Consider the following 16,449-nt stretch of genomic DNA (forward strand, 5'->3'; position numbering starts at 1 on the left):
AAGCAACCTCGTATACTAAAGTGAGAAAACTCACCCTTATAGCTTTAGTGCCCCACCACAGTTGTGGCTGTGACAGGGAAGGCTAACCCACCTAGCTCTTACAAACAGTCCCCACAATAAACGAATGAAATGGGGTCCACTCGTAAGATTCCTGCAGAATCTTCCAGAATTTCACCCCCACCCTCTCCTCATTACAGCTGTGCCTGCCTCGATGCTGATGCTCATCGCCATCAACTGTCACTGCTGCAGCTCTCACTTATCAATATGACAGCAGAAACATATTTCTACTCAAGAACAGTCACTCGAGTCCATTCATATAAAAGAGAAGGTAACTTCACAGCGCAGTTAAATGGGATTTCACATTTCACATTGATTTCGCATAGCTTTATCTTTGACATGCAGATGTGCATCATCATAAGACTTTTGTCACAAACATAATGGAGCCAAAAGCTGATTTGCAGTGTTCTCTTGACTGCAAAATACATCTGGTCGTGTCAAAAAAGTGTCATGTAAGTGCATATGCTCCACAGTTTAACTATTTTTTTTCCCCACAAGGTAATAATCTCAGTCTATATAATTTGAAAAAAATAAAATAAAAAATTATTGAATTATTCATTATGTCACCATGCCATAAGCTGCATTACGCAGGCTTCACAGGCCACTAAGCGTTTGAGAAAATCCAGGTTGCCCTATTCACTGCTTCATTGTTGTTAGAACTGAAATACTTTGCATTCTTGTTCACATTGTTTGAGAGCCGCCCAGGTCAATAGTTGTAATAGTGTGTTCCCGAAAGATAACAATCCAAAGCCTGTAGGATTTAGTCTACATCTCTGTCCATTCAACCTGAATAGTACTTGTTTTGGATTTGTTAATTGATTGTGTTCATTGTGACCCCGTTTCTGTCTGTTTGCACTGCACACTTGAGAGCTTATTATATTTCTGCTTGACCAGCATCCTGTATAATATGCGTGCAGACAATGTTGTGATCTAATCTGCAGGTGTGGTACTTCAAGTTCTTTTCATCCACCAGAAACCTGCACAGATGGGATGGGAGCAAATTCCACACAAGGCGTGGGCAGGAGGACGTTGTATAGCGTCGGACACTTTGTGAGGGAGTCCATCTGGAGGTAGGGTGGAGGTCACATGCCTCCTGTAAGCTACTGTGCAGGTTTAACACGGACACCCGCACAGGGCCTCCCAGGCACAGCTGTGGGATTGTGGATGCCCAGAGGCAGCAGGGCCTGTGACATTTTTAATCAATCAAAGGAAAACCCTGTAAAGCTGTTCTTGTAATGCAGCTTCAGACCCCGTTCTTAAGCCTTTAGAGCTCCCCAAAATAGACTCAGGCAGTGGAAGTAAGCAGACTTGAAAGTTTATTCTGGTGGTGGATGGTAGAGGTATTTTTAGAAGCTGCTGCAGTCAAATTATTATGATGTATCATTCCAGAGGTATTCCTTTGACAAATGCCTGGAGTTTTATAATTAACCTGTCTATCAAACCAGCATTCGCCATAAGCTCAGGGAAACATGTGGGCTATTTTCCTTCTGACTTGGCTGGTTTCAAAAATACCTAAAAGTCAACCGTAAATGTTTAATTTTCTGCCTCTGGCCTGAGGCAACAATTTTACATTTTTACTTTTTGATGAAATAAAAATATACTGATAAGCTCTTCTCTGGTTGTAGAGTCTGATGTAAAATACATCCTGGAACGCAACTCATTATATAATCAAGCAACTGTAACCTTTTATCCAAAAATGTGCTTGTTTTGGCACAGTGTCAACAAATCACATGTAAGCATTTAGAAATAGCCACATGCCATTACTTCTAGTGCTTCCACTGCTACTTGATGAGAACAGTTTAATGTCAAAAAGTAAAGCCTTTAATACAAATTTTAAATAAATATCAGTCAAATACTTAAAAAAGTCTTTAAAACTATTATAAACCTATACTAAACTACTGAGCTGTTATACACATTACATTATTCAGTGATGTGTAATTTGGGCAACCTCATATTACAGTTAGTAAATACATTATATACTAGTTCATTCTTAATGTATCCGTCCTTTTTGTATTTTGTCAATGTGATACAAGTTAGAGAACATAGCATGGCATTTTATACTTCCTGTAAGTTATTGGCCAACATATATATGTTGGTACCAATATATATATATATAAGCTAAAATCATCCAATACTCCTACTGATATTACTACTGCTACTAATAAACAGCAAGAAAATTGTAGTTTCTAAAGTGTTTTAATTGATGTATTACAATGTGTACAATTTCATCAGGTAAACATTTACAATGCAACTGATCATCTCATTGGTTGAAACTCTATACTTCAGTTCTTTCATCACACACAGTGTTTTATTACAACAGTCCTGTTCTGGACAAAATACACAAGACCTTAACTGTTTCCAACCATGGTCCATTTGTATGCATGCAAACATTAAGTAATGTCTTCTACACGTTAATATATAATATCAAAGGCAAACAGGAACAGTCTATTCCCGAGAAATGCAATTGCAGTTCAGTACAGCAAGGTTAGAGATCAAGCAACGTACTATAACTTACGTAAATAGACAGTTTATGAAGTTTAGAAGGCCTTTACAATGTCAAAGCCAAAACCAGTAACACTTCATTAGTTGATGAACGATTAGAAGGAGTTTGTGCATGCAGTTCACTGAATGAGTATTGAAGTCTCCAGATGCTTTACTTGTAATCTTTGGAACGAGTTTTATGATATTTGGTTTTTAACAATTTGAAGCTGGAGCAATGATTCTCCATCCATGCCATCTTTTATCCATCCTTCTGTGTTCTGGTGAACTACCTTTGGATACATTTATTTTTGTAGTGACAAGCAACATTGGTCATCAGGTGGCAATACTCCGTTTCCAGTGGCTTTAGTGATACGACTACGTTTCTCGCAGTATGTAGTTTTGTTACCTTCGATCATTTCTATTAGTTTTGTTTGTAATGAGTAAACATATAGGATGTGAATCTATTGCAAATGTATTGTAATTATCTTACAATATTTAACTGTCCCCACTTTGCTGTATTGATATTACTGGGTGAGTACAACTACATTTTGCAGCTGAAGATTTTATGTTTTTCTACTTTGCACAATAACCGAATGAGAATAGCACCAAAATTAGAGTTTACTTTTCTCACTCACTGCTATTTATATATGCATATACTTCTGCATTTTATGGAAAATAAAGTTGGACCAAATTGAATATGGAAATATGTGCAAAACTGCATTATAATAATGATAACAGCAATAGTTTTCATGGCACTTTGTAATAACTGTGTGGAGCTAAATGGACCTCCCCTCAGAGTGGTGTGCTCTAATAGTCCTATTTAAAGCTCACCGGATGTTCGGGTAATATCAGTTTGTGGAGACATAGAAAGAACCAAAACTCTGTGAGAGTAGCTGTGAATATCTGTCTGGTTATTATCATTTTTTTCTTGAACCAATGATTTGTTAGGTTGACATTTATGCTGTTCTGCGTAGGACAGCAACACTAATACTTGCCGTCTATCCACACAAGATTAATTTGTGCTTGAGTCATTTATAACCAAACTCACCCATGGATCAGATAGAGCAGGCTGTCCAAACACCACCACTAGCTTAAACCTGCTGCTCTGCCCTGAACTCACAATGCACAACGCCTGTACAGTCAACTGCTCTAAGAATATTACCAGTCTCGCCTACAGTATCTAAAATATTTGATGAGTAGCTACGTCACTTGCACTGGTAAAATGTTCCTTTAAATAATTATTAGTGTGATGCCCTACAGACGACATGAAAGCTGAACACTAGTGTTGTCAAATTAAAAGAGGAAATTCTGGTTTCCACATAATCATGATGCTATCTTTACTGCTGCACCTCCTCCATTCAAAGCTTCATGTTAACTAGGAGTTGCTATGCTGCCAGGAGCTTAATCATTAAAAGTTAAGACACATCACGCCTGCAATTTACAACACTGGCCAATGAAACAATTAGCCAGTTGTAGCTGCAGTGACAGTGCAGTGCCAAGATGGGATGTTTCTTTTATACTTTAACAATAACATGTAAAACACACATTGAAAGCAGCTTTTGCCAATAGCTAGTGCAGGTGGTCACACAGTTAAGTGAGCCTCACACTTGCTGATGATAATTGCTCCACTTCCTGAAAATCCCAGTTTTCTGTTACAATCCTAAAAAAATGCCCAAAGAAGGTTTATTTTTTTGTATTTTGGCACAATCAGTATATAGCACCACCGAAGTTCTGCCAAGCAGTCTGTTTGGAGATAAATCCTTGAAGCATATTCATCCAAACATGAAAGTCACACTGGCATCTTAGCACCAGCTGGAGAAATAAGATTATCCTATCAGCAGTGTACAGAGTTTCTAGCCCCGCTATGCTGCAAGTCACTCTGGAGCTTGATGCGAGAGAGAGAGAGCTCTTCGGCAAAGAGAGGAAGCAGAGTTCTCCCCTTATCACAATAGTTTGTTGCATTCCTTTGTTTCCCTTGTTTCTTTTTAAATTTGATCTGTTCTCATCCCATCTTTTATTGCAACTATTGTGTCGGCGCTGAACTAGACTTTGTGTTTGCAAAGACTTTTTGTGCTTTGTTTTGAGTTTCTGACCAGATGGATGGGGTTTATGGGAAGTAGAATAAGAGCCATACGTTACAACCAATTACGCAAATTGTGTAAAAAAACTAGTCCACACTTACACATACTTTCTGGATTGTCCTGGTGCAGTAATTCCAACTGGTCTAGTGCTCCAGAGAGATTCAAACAACTGTTAACAGATCCTGTTGTAGCTCAGGTCTGAATATCTGGTGGGTTGATGCATTTTCATACCTTTCAAGAAAACCCTACTGTTAGACTCCAGAAAACAACACATTGTGCTCTAACAACATTCACAATTACAACTGTTGTCTGCGGATTTTTTTTTCTGCCTCCTTTAAAGCACATGTGACTTAAGACTTAACGGTCTTAAATTCACATAGTAGAAACAATACATAACAAGTGCTCAAAAGACTCACATACTCTCACACACAGAAACAAAAGCAAAAGAACTCAAATCAATGGTTTCCTTTTTGTGGTGCAGGCTCAAGTACCGTTGGCCTCAGGTGAAGCGAGGCTTTAGAACAAAGTCCTTTCCTCGTATAGTCCTAATAATAAAGGCCAGTAGAATTCAGCTGGTACTGCACCCTCACTGCCTCTCCACTCTTCAATCTCTCAGGGTAGCGGTCATTAACTGGTGGCAGTCCAGATCCCCTCGCAGCTCCAGTGGGCCTGGCAGCCTCATGCCCGTCTTCTGATCCACACACCAGCACTTTCCCCGCTGGCCGTCACGTGCCGGATGACACTGTGACCAGAAAAAGATAGAAAATACTTTAGCCACACGTAACAGCTTCTTCAACTACAGGTTAAAATATGAAAGTTGCTGCAATAAATGTTTTTGTATTGACAAGTACTATAAGAAACGTGAAAGTTGTTGCTCATAATAATAAACCCACAGACAATTATCAGCTTCACTGTATGGGCTTTATGGCATTTTCAAAATCAGTATTGTGGTCGTTTTTGATTTTGGACTGTAGCTCAAAGACTTAAGACTTAACTTGGACTTTCATAAAATAACCTGTGAGCATTTCTGGAACACTGTGCACCGTCTGGCAGCTAAAAAGGCATACATTTACCTCAGGAGTTGGTGGAGAGCAAAACAAAGCTAAAAGAGGGCGAATATTAGCATTTATTTTGCCAGGTGGATCAAACTAAACTCAAAATGAACACTAATGTTGCTCAGTCTCTGCTATACATGTAAACATGGTTGGTTTAGGTGATAATTTGTGTTTGTGTTGTGTTTACAGATTGTTGTGCTGTCCTCAAGAATCAATTAATGCAGGTTCATAAAAACTGAGCACTAAAAGGTTACAGACGATTATCTTTAAAAGCAGTCGATGCTCTGTTGGCAGGGCCATATTCCACTAAGATAACATCAGACCTGCAGCTTTTTTTCTTTGTTTTGCACACCCTGTCCTGCATAAATGGTCAAATGACAGTATGTGTGATGACACACACAAATATATGTACAAAAGCATACATTAAGGCAAACTACACCCAGATGGCAAGTAATTCAATTATTAGATTCACAGCTGAGAGCATGAGATTACTTCTGTGAACTTTTAAAAATTCCTGTCATAAAAAGTGTATTGATTTACCGAGTCAAGAAGCCTCCAAGACCAGTTAACAATCTCAGCGCAACCCTGCCATCACATGATTGCCAGTTGTCCCCCATGACCTGTGCTTTACTGCCCAATAGGGTTTATCACAGTGCAGTTTTAGTTAAACAGTAAACAGATGCCTGTGATTCTGAGCAGACAGTTACGCAATCAACATAACTCAGACTCTTGATGACTGGTGCCTTAGCAGAGCTTTCTTTTCTATCTCACACTCTGTGTCTGCTGCTTTGATTGCATATTCAAGTCACAGCAGTCTTATCTGTGTTTTTGTGTTCTCTGATTGTCTCCCTCTTATCTGCATAGTTGCCCAATCTCGCAAAGACAGAATTACAAAAAAGTAACTGTATCCAAAAGGTAATTTCATCCATCACAGCAATAAGGTGATTATTGTTCACGGTTTAGGGGAAACCACTTTACACACGCCATTTAACTCTTGTTCCTGGACCTGAAAAAAAATCACTTCACATGTGAGCTTAGAAGAATAAGGGCATGGTAATACCACGACTGTCTGCTTGGAGACACTTTTGTGTTGATCTTTAACTAGTAAAGGACAATATTGCATCGGCTACAAGGCCTGTTTTGTGTTTTTACCCACATATTGCTGGTTTGAAAGGAACTGTTTGAAATATAAAAATAGGCATTTTTATTTGAATTGGCTTAATAATAGAGATTAACAGATCACCACTGCACATGGCCAAATAGTGGTCTGCTCAGTAATTCAATAACACTCATAACGAGTGTGTGCTTGAATTCCCACACCTGTTTAGGGTGGAAATCTCCGTTCTTGTCACAGTTGGGAATGGGGATCGTGAAGAGATCATCATGTGTGCGGCTGTTTGACGCCAGTCTGTCTAGTGCTCTCTGTAGCTCAGCACGACATGGAGCCTGTAGGAGAAAAGGACAATTTAATGTGATGTTCATCCACATCAGCAGCATTACAGATGTAGCAAAAAAATGCTGTTTATAAAAGAATTCCACCTTATTATCTCGGATTTTCAGAAGAAAATAATGAGGTTGAGGTCAAATCTAAAAATCAACCACCATAAATGGTCCAAGTGTGAGGTGACAGCTAAACTCGACAATACAAAATGTTCTTACATTGTGTCTGCATGGAGATTTAGAGTGAGCCTAGTTGAATTTACTAGCCAACTAATGACTCCATGTGAATGATATCATTCTGGCAGATTCTTTGAATAAATTGCCAACAGCATTCTCAGAAAGTCTTTAAAAACATAAAACATTCTATGTGTGGGAGATTGTGGTATTACTGTGCATTCATGTTACACGTTTCTGTGGTAAATTAATGTACTAAATTGTGGTATAACCAGCCTGGTACAGATTAATGGGGATTTTATGATCCTGCCCATGCCAATGTCAAAACAGCAAATTGCATGTTGATGTCAATGTGCACCTGTCCTTTATTTTGCAGGACTGCAATTAAATGTTATGGTCTGTAAATAACTAATTTGTACATTTACAACCTGACAGTTACGCTTGTGGCTTTAGAACTAAAAAGCCTTAATGTAAAACACCTGCTGGGGCCGGGGCATGTGCTGCAGAGGGGATTGCTTGAGTTTGTTGTTTTCCGTGAAACTGATAATAGTGTCAGAAGGTCGGTTTCTCTCACCAGCGCCGCCTTGGTCTCCTCCCTGGCGGTGTTGCTTCTCTGATTTGTGGATTTTGGAGGATGTCTTGCCAGGGTCTTCTGTATGCAACGCTTGTCCTGTGGACTGCACCGGATATTGCTGTTGTTTGGGTGGTCAGGAATGATCTCATCCTGCCTGTCCATTGCTAAAGGACAAGAAATCATGCTTTAGTTCCTTAAATCAAACAACAAGGTGTCATCGAGCATAACATAAACAGTTTATCAAACACATTTACATTTCTTATCATTTAATTATATGAGCATAATTTCAGGGAACATCCATTATTTTAATGATTAGGCTGGGTGTCAGAGCAGGAGCTGTTCTGCCTTTCCCCTTTGTTCTTCTAACATCCCATACAACTGAGCTTGGTGAGATGTAGGCAAAAAAGGAGGCCAGATTAACCTCAAGGTCACCGAGCCGCATTCCCACTCTGGAGGTTAATCTGTATCTCGGCTATAGCTCTGGTACTCAACTACCGCACCACAGCTATGCCACGAGCTCGATGGCTATTTGAACGATAGCTGGAGTGCTGTGGTCCGGCAGGCAGCCAGCTGCTTCCTCAGGAAATGCCCCCCTCCCTTTTCATTCTCCACCCTCCACAACAACCTCGGCCTGTGCCAGATGGAGGTTGTTAGAGGGTATTTGCCACGAGTGGGCACAACTGTGTGTGAGGTGGTTGGTGGCTCGGGGCACAACATGGGCAAAATGAAAGACAAAGGTTGTGCGTGCCTTCGAAAACAACTTTTCACCTGTGGCTTGTAAAACTTGGCAGAGTTTATTCTTTCTGCTCATAACCCACGGCATTTTACAGATTGGCACTGGAATCAAAGCACTGCAGTTTTACCATTTTGAAACTGTTCATGCTGAACCCGATGAGCTCTGGTTAAGATCTAAGGTCACTGCCAGGTATTCAGTTAATGGCTGTTGGCAAAGAGACAATGAAGGTGGCTCAGTAGCCTCCTCTATCTTGTGCAATGTGCAGCCTTTTCTCATGTCTACAATGCATGAAGGATACATACACACAATCCAAACCAGTAAGCTTTTCTTTGTAGTACTAGTTTGTGAGCTGGTCCTGGCCCCACTGGATTCAGGATATTGATCCTGGGCCATTTTCAGTTTTTCTACAACTTGGCGACAGGAGTTGGAAGGTGACTATGTTCCTCTGAACTTCAGAGGCAGTCATCTTGCTTGGCCTAGTTTGTCTGGGGGAGAAATCTCTCTTGGCTGTTTTTAATCTTTTTTTAAGTCAAGGCTTGCTCATCAGCATTTTCTTCCCCAAGAGCAAACAGGGTTTCAGCTGTTTCCTTTGTTCCAAGTTGTTCGTTCACCTCTTTTGCTAGTTCACACTTTTCTGATTCCCCGCTCTTTTGTAGGGCGAGCCAAAGTGATTTAGAAGTGGGTCAGGGGTGGCATGTCCTGTTTGCTACCACTGCTGTTTTCTATGGAGGAAGTTGCAACTTCTCTGTGTGGTTTCAATTGAGCAGCTCTTGGCTTTTAAATATAGTTCTTACGGAGCATTATCAACCCCACAGTTGATACATTATAATCTATTGCCAGTCACAGGTGTACAGCTAAGATAGATAGATGGACATTGACTAAACATATAGTCATATTCTTAGTTAAATATTTGTTGTCAAATTTCAGTTGCCGCACTTGCAAGTGTATTCGCGCACACCAGCCAACAGCCGTGTGAGCATTTAAAGGGGTCGTCAGATTTCAAATTCCACTGTTTGTGGCTTTAAGGAAGAACTTGTAAACTTCAGAGATAAATATCCTCCTCAAATAAATATTTAGTTATGCTCAGCAAGATTGGCAGAGTGCTTTCCAATGGTTTATACTTCCACTAACTCAGATATTGTGTCTTAGCCAAACAAGAGTCCACTATGTGAGGCCTTTGTACAAAGCCTGAGATGCCCCCTTTTAACAAATAACATCTTAATGTGTGCTCTGTTTTATATAGATATACTGAGGATTGTTACAGGGTGCAGGTAGACAGATTAGCCTTTACATTGAAGTTTGAAACAGAAGCTGCTGAGTAACAGGGCATAGAAAGAATGACATTTTTACAATCAAGGTTTCTATTGAGGTTTTCAAATATAGCTTTGAATGTCTGCCTTCATAATTTCTGACGTCGTCGCCCATTTTTGTTATTGTGGTTATGTAGATGCAATGTATGGGGCTGTTAGATTGCTAGGCTGCTCCGTTAAGACAGGTGTGGGCTTCCCTTTGTGTGGAGCAAGCGGGGGAGTTCACTTTTTTGACCGCAGTGAAAATGTTGGATTTGAAAGGCTAAACACCAACAAATATGGATTGAAGCGGAATATTTCGTTCAATAAAAACATGATAATATAATACATGTGTAGTCTAATCTTTATCTGCAACTGCGCAGAAATACCACGCAGCATTCAAATGTTGATTTAGAATGAAATTGTCAACATGAGAAAAGAAGCTTCGAAAGCGTCATTTGAAAACCTAAATAGAAGGTTCAAATGTAATAAAAGTTCAAGGTGAAGCAGCTCTTGTGCCATCGCACTTTTAAGACTAAACAAACGGAAAACATTTAACCTCAGAGGGCAGTGAAGCATTACTTTAGTCTAAACTTGTGTTCACGTAGCATGTCAGAAAAGAAACAGAGATTAAATTGTAGAGCAAATGGTGAAATCAGTATTGCTGAGATCTTAAGTTCAATTTATATTGATCTATTTGTCTTCTGCATTTATATCATCCCAACTGGTAAGGGCAATGGAGAGCCACTGCTCACTGCACAGGCATCAACTCCATTACTGAGGTATGTGCCTCAGCCAGGGTCATTTCTGTTCTGCTGACTTATTCATTTAGGTTTTACAGACATAGGGACTACCCTGATTTTAACAAAATACAAAACACAACTTACCTGGTGTGGCTTAAAATAGGAATTTCAGAGAAAATCATTGTGTTTCATGTTGTAACTTTCCTTGACACTAATTAGAATATATTATACTATATTGACAGCAACTAATCTCCTGGAAAGTAATACTCTTTGGGGAGGCTACTCCAAAAAGTTTTGGAAGACCTAATGATAAGTGTCTTTTCCTCAGTTTCTGGCAGGAAGCTCAAAAGTCACCTAGGCTTACTTCCAAAAAACTGTTCTTTTCAGTCAACACTGGATCCTGGTTTCCAGGCAGGAGATTTCTTTGAATCAGTTAATCATCAGCGTTTATGTCCAGTGCTGTTGTAAGAACACGGTTAAAGACTACCAGTATGTGCTGTGAGAAGGCCAATGGAAATTTTGGAAAAGTGTCATTTGTCAAAGGAAAGATGTGAAATAAATGTTAAATCTACTTAAATCAACACTGAATCACAAAGACAACCTTTGTGTGACGGAAACCTGCTGCTGCGGCCGTCTGATGACCTGCTGCTTTGACCACTTACTCATTCATTTGATGATAAAACAGACAGTTTGGATCAAAAGAGAGCAAAGCGGCAAGTTTGCCATTCTGTTTGATTAAATCTGTAACACAGTCTTTTACATCCACAATCAGAGAGAAACTAAATACGAACAAATGAGAGAGCAGAAAGTCTTCCAGATGAAGCATCATCAGAATAAATATTCTTTATGCTGACAAAAATGTTTTTGATTAAACATTATACTGCATGATGGATCACTTTTTTTCAAACTGGAGTGCAGTTTGAGGTTTCTCCTACATTCATAGTTTCAGGATGCAATCGTATATTATAATTTTGATAAACACATGTTCAAAGACGTCTGTGTCACTTATCCAACACTATAAACTGAACTGAGGTATTATAGTCATGCGACAAAACTCTTCACTACTTGATTTATTTGTGAGCAGATCTGTGAGTAAATTCTGTCATTGCAAGCTGGGGTAATCTTGGCCTTCATCACTTGTTGATGCACTTATACTACTTCTACATGTGATGAATAAATATTGGAATAGAGAGAAACCTGCAGCTGCAGTGAATTAGGCCAATCTATTTTGAGTTACATCATTAACTTAATTTTGAGTGGATTGCTCTTGTTTTATACATGCACAGAATCAGGGTCTTGAGTGGAAGTGCAAGGAGAGGAAATTATTAACACTACAGTGTTTCTATGGGCCAGTGAGGGGGTATTCTACCTGAAATATTCATAATAAATACAATATTTAATCTTTATGAAATGTATGAATTAACAGTAATGACCACTGCTCAGAAAATAGAATTGTTAATAAAATAAATCACCATTAATCCACATATTGACTGTACATTACTGCATTGTTTTTATTATGAATAGGTTAATGTCTGAAATCTCAGTTCATGAGTAGTATCTGTCATTAGGCATGTTTCATGGCAATGTTAGGTTGTTTATGCATCTCTCAGCCCCAACACGAGAAGGGGGCCAGTTAATCCTGCACGAGCCCCAGCTGTACAAATGTGCTGCGCACCCCAAAGAAAGCAAATAGACAACATTAAGGGACATCTGCTGAAAGAGGTTTGGGGCAAATCTTCATGTAGCATTCGGAAAATACGTCCACATCTTAAGAACAACTCTCAAAACGTACTGAGGAGACCTTGATCGTAGGAGAAAGAAAATCTAGGTTAGCATGCTGCTTTCATAAAGATCTGTGTGCGTCACAATAAACCGGGGCGTAGTTGAACAGAGTCTGGCTCCGTCGACAGCTTCATTCATGCAACTCCTTTGGTGCCTGTAGGTGTAAGACTTTTTATATCTGACATCTGTATCGGTTTGTAAATAATATCTGTTTCACTGTCAGAGGGAAGCATTTGAATAAGACACCATAGCAGACTCTGCCGGAATGCAGTGACAGATGCCAGCACACGCATGATGATTATTGAGATGGAGAGGGTTTCTAAGAATGGGATATTAAGATGCACTGAAGCCTGTCTCAGACCTTGTCATAAGATGCAGGGTAATGCTTGTTGTTGCTATGGAAATTCGGTTCAAGCTTAGCTTTTTGGTTGATACATTGTTGAACATAACTCTTGCCACTACTTTGCTACTTCTTTCATTAGTAGTCAGCAGAAAGTCAGCCTAAAATAAAGTAGCAATCACAAGGCAGCAGAAATATTTGTGATACAAGTTATGTTTCATTATATCAATGCAGAACTGTAACTATTAACCCAAACACCCTAAATTCCTTTTAATGGTCTGCTGAGATCCTACGGCCCTTTTTATCATGAATTCTCTAGGATTTTCCAAACCCTCTTCTATTTTTATCTAGCATGTTCACTGTTGCTAGGAGTGGGGCAGCGTCAGACATGTATTCAGGAGATGCACCCCCTTGTTTAATAATGCATAAGTACGGTGAATGCGCCACAAAGGAAATCTCCTGCTTGTGACTGAAGCTGCTCCTCGCCTCTCCCCCACGCCTTTCTGATTGTCTCTCTGCTGCCATGGTTTACACAGAACATTCTTATACAGCAGTTCTGTGCCCAGAAAAATTGATTTACAGAGAGATTTATTGGGCAGCACCTTCCCCGCTTTGTTATGACAGACTCCAGGGGTGAGAAGGAGTGTGGAGGTAAACAGAACTCAGCACTCAGATTACAGAACACCAAAAACAAAACTTATGAACTTTCCAAAAATCGGCCATCTACTGCCGTCCATCCCCTGAGATGGGACCTGAGACTTTCCCAAATTCTGTGCCAGCTGATCGGACCAGGCAGCATCACAGAGCAGAAATAATGAATATTCTGAAAGATAAACTGTTATGGATGGACACAGCTGGGCCAAGCTGAGACAGCCCTTTGTTTTTATCATGATGTGAATAGCTTTCCTCTACTTTCTGATTCCATTTAGTCATGCTATGTGCCGGCCTAACCTATGCTGGCCCTTCATAGAGAGCAGAAGGCTCTCATTTCAGCTCTGGCAGCAAGAGTGTCGATGAGCTCATCCTCATGAAGGAGCTGGACGTGGTGGGCGATGCGCTCGAAGGCTTATTGGGGTTGGGCGGGGGGAGGGAACAGATGCTACAATGAAGATGAGAGTCCTGGGAGTTTTAGATTGGCTAAGTTCATCAAATCTTTGGTGTTCTGGCACTAGCCGGTAGCCCACTGCCATAACCAGTAACTATCTGGGAGCCTGGGCTCAGTGGGCCTGTTAGTTGATAATCAGGAACAAATGCAAGAACCACCTTGTCTGCGACACGTAGCAATTGTCTCATATGGCATAATGGAAATCAACACCACTCCCTTTGTGGAGAGATGAGGAAGATAAACAGTAGAGTGTTTCATCAGTAGAAATAAGTTAATGTCAAAGCAGTGAACTGGAACTGGATCTGCAGATAAGACATCCAGTGTTAGACATCCCACTGTGTGAAAGTGGAAACAGACTTGCTTCTTTGCAAGAGGAATGCAACAATAAAGAGGAGAATAAGAAGCCGCACCAAAACAGTGTGATAGAGACATCGGCAGTAGAAGAAGAGTAAGACGTCTGTAGCAGCAGGAGGAGGAATGGGGGGCGTCCATGAAAGAGCACCAAGTGAATTACTGAGAGCTCTAATAGCCCCAGGCTGGCCACACTCCATTACAGTCATTTCATACAGCAGCTTTTATTACCTCCTCCCATTACAAACACACACACATGTTCACTTCCCCACACACACACACTCAGACTCTCACATTTCCAGTACCACCACAATGCATTTCATTTCACTGCCTGCACTACACAACTACCTGCAGGATCTCAGTTTAACATTGGCATGATGAGGTAACGGCACACCCAAGGGTTGCTAAGAAAGGACATTTTGTGTGTGACTATATCTGCATTAACCAAACGCATGGTTCCCTCACTAAAACAGATAACTAACTTGCACACCACACAGTCATAAACAGTGCAGACACATGCAGAAGACACATACAGTAGAATGAGTCCTCATGCACACTAGTATGCACACACGCCCACCTCAGCTATCACCACAGCGCTCTCCTCTCTGAAGCCTGCTCTGCGTCTTACATCAGGGCCCCTTTCACAGCGAGCGGCCGCAAGACAGCAGAGGGACTGTGTGTGCTCTCCCATCAGGCCATGCGTGAGGAGCTGGTGTGTGTCCACCCTCTGGTTCAGGGCTTAGCCGAGATTAGGGTAAACAAGCAGAACATTGTCACCCCAACCCCCAACTCTAACCCTGCCCAGCTAAGGTAAGGCCCAGGGAGCGGAGACAGAAAATATTCTGGTCTGCACAGGTCCACAGAGCGAGAGGGAGACAGAGACGCAAGTCCAGATTTGGAGAGACCTGGTCAGCATACTATGAGAGCATCTTGACATACACATCTGCAGATTAGTAGTGAAAATGCATTGGTCCTGTGAGCCTAATTTGAATTGACAATAACTAAAAGGAAGAAGAAGTGTCAAGTGTAAAAAGGTTCACACAGACTCTGACCCTTTCGCTCTCACCTGAGTTCTCCTCCACCTCTCTCTCATCAGTGCACACCCCCTGGCCGTGCATCAGTGAGTGCAGTGGTCTCTCCACACCACGCGGCGGGTAGCAGCGGAGGCCCGTGCCACATCGGGGCGAGTAGACACCACAGTGCGCCGCTTTTGGCAGGGCGCAGGTGGGGCAGCAGCCACAGCCGGCCTCCCGCACGGTCTCCTCACAGCCATCCGGTAGGCGACAGCTGGCTAACCTTTCCTCTGAGCACACCGGGCAACGGATGGCTTGGTCCGACAAGCACAGTGCCACCAGTGACAGGGCGCCAAATGCCCAAAGGCCCCAGCAGGACGGAGCTACTGCCACGCCACCTCCACACACCATGGCAGCCCCGGCACCTGCACGCAATCCTTCGCCCTCGTATATGCTCCTCTCTGCTTGCCTCTCCTCTGAGTGTTGTGCAGCTTTTGATCACTTTCTGCTTCAACAGCAGATTTTAGACCTACAAGGGAGGGTTGAGGTTTGTCCAGAATAGTCTTTGATATTTTCAGCTGGTTAGTATTTCAATTGCAAAGATACAATGCCTCTGCTGTATTGCCTCTCTGTTCCTCTGATTCAATTTCACAGCGCAGAAATTGGAGCCTGCTGTTGATCTGCTCGGCTGGCGAATGTAGTGGTGATAAGAACTAGTTTTTGTTATGTTGGAATGAACAGTTGCAGGAAGGATATCCACCACTGTGTTCAGGTGTGTCTTGCCCTCTCTTCGAGTTTGAGTCCAGAGGCTCGCCCGCCCTCTCATGAAACACCAAAAATCTCGTCTACAAGTGTCCAAATTCAAAGCAGGTCATCAAAAGGCAGCGTTTTAAGTAACAGCTGCAGTTTCCTCCTCTTGCCGGTGTGCAGTGTAAAGCCCTCGCTCCTGAGAATGGCTCAACACGAGTGGATCTCCTTGGACTTTATACTGGTCCGTGGACACGCCTCTTTCTCCAGTGAGAGAGGAGCTGAAAAGCACAGCAGAGAAAAGCCACACTAAAGCTCTCTCCCTCTGTCTTACTCTCTAGCTCTCTTACTCAGACACATAAGCGTAGATACACACTCCCTCACTTGTCCTTTCTCAATCCTGAGTGCACGTAGAGAAACAAAACAGCTAAATCGCCCGCTCACTTGTTCACACACTGATTACACTCAGTCTTTTCTCTCC

General features: G+C 41.5%; 1 protein-coding gene across 1 annotated transcript; it reads right to left on the bottom strand.

Annotated features, from left to right (window-relative positions):
* Positions 1 to 5,223: 5,223 nt before the first annotated feature.
* On the bottom strand, positions 5,224 to 15,632 carry LOC306738218 (insulin-like growth factor-binding protein 4; the record flags this gene model as incomplete). The annotated part of the gene is made up of 4 exons (XM_079220047.1): positions 5,224 to 5,361; positions 6,995 to 7,120; positions 7,863 to 8,026; positions 15,275 to 15,632. The coding sequence occupies 4 exons, from the start codon at positions 15,630 to 15,632 to the stop codon at positions 5,224 to 5,226; spliced, it is 786 nt and encodes a 261-aa protein (XP_079076173.1).
* Positions 15,633 to 16,449: the final 817 nt, after the last annotated feature.

The sequence above is a fragment of the Taurulus bubalis genome (assembly GCF_910589615.1).
Source record: "Taurulus bubalis genome assembly, chromosome: 6".
Lineage (NCBI taxonomy): Eukaryota > Metazoa > Chordata > Actinopteri > Perciformes > Cottidae > Taurulus > Taurulus bubalis.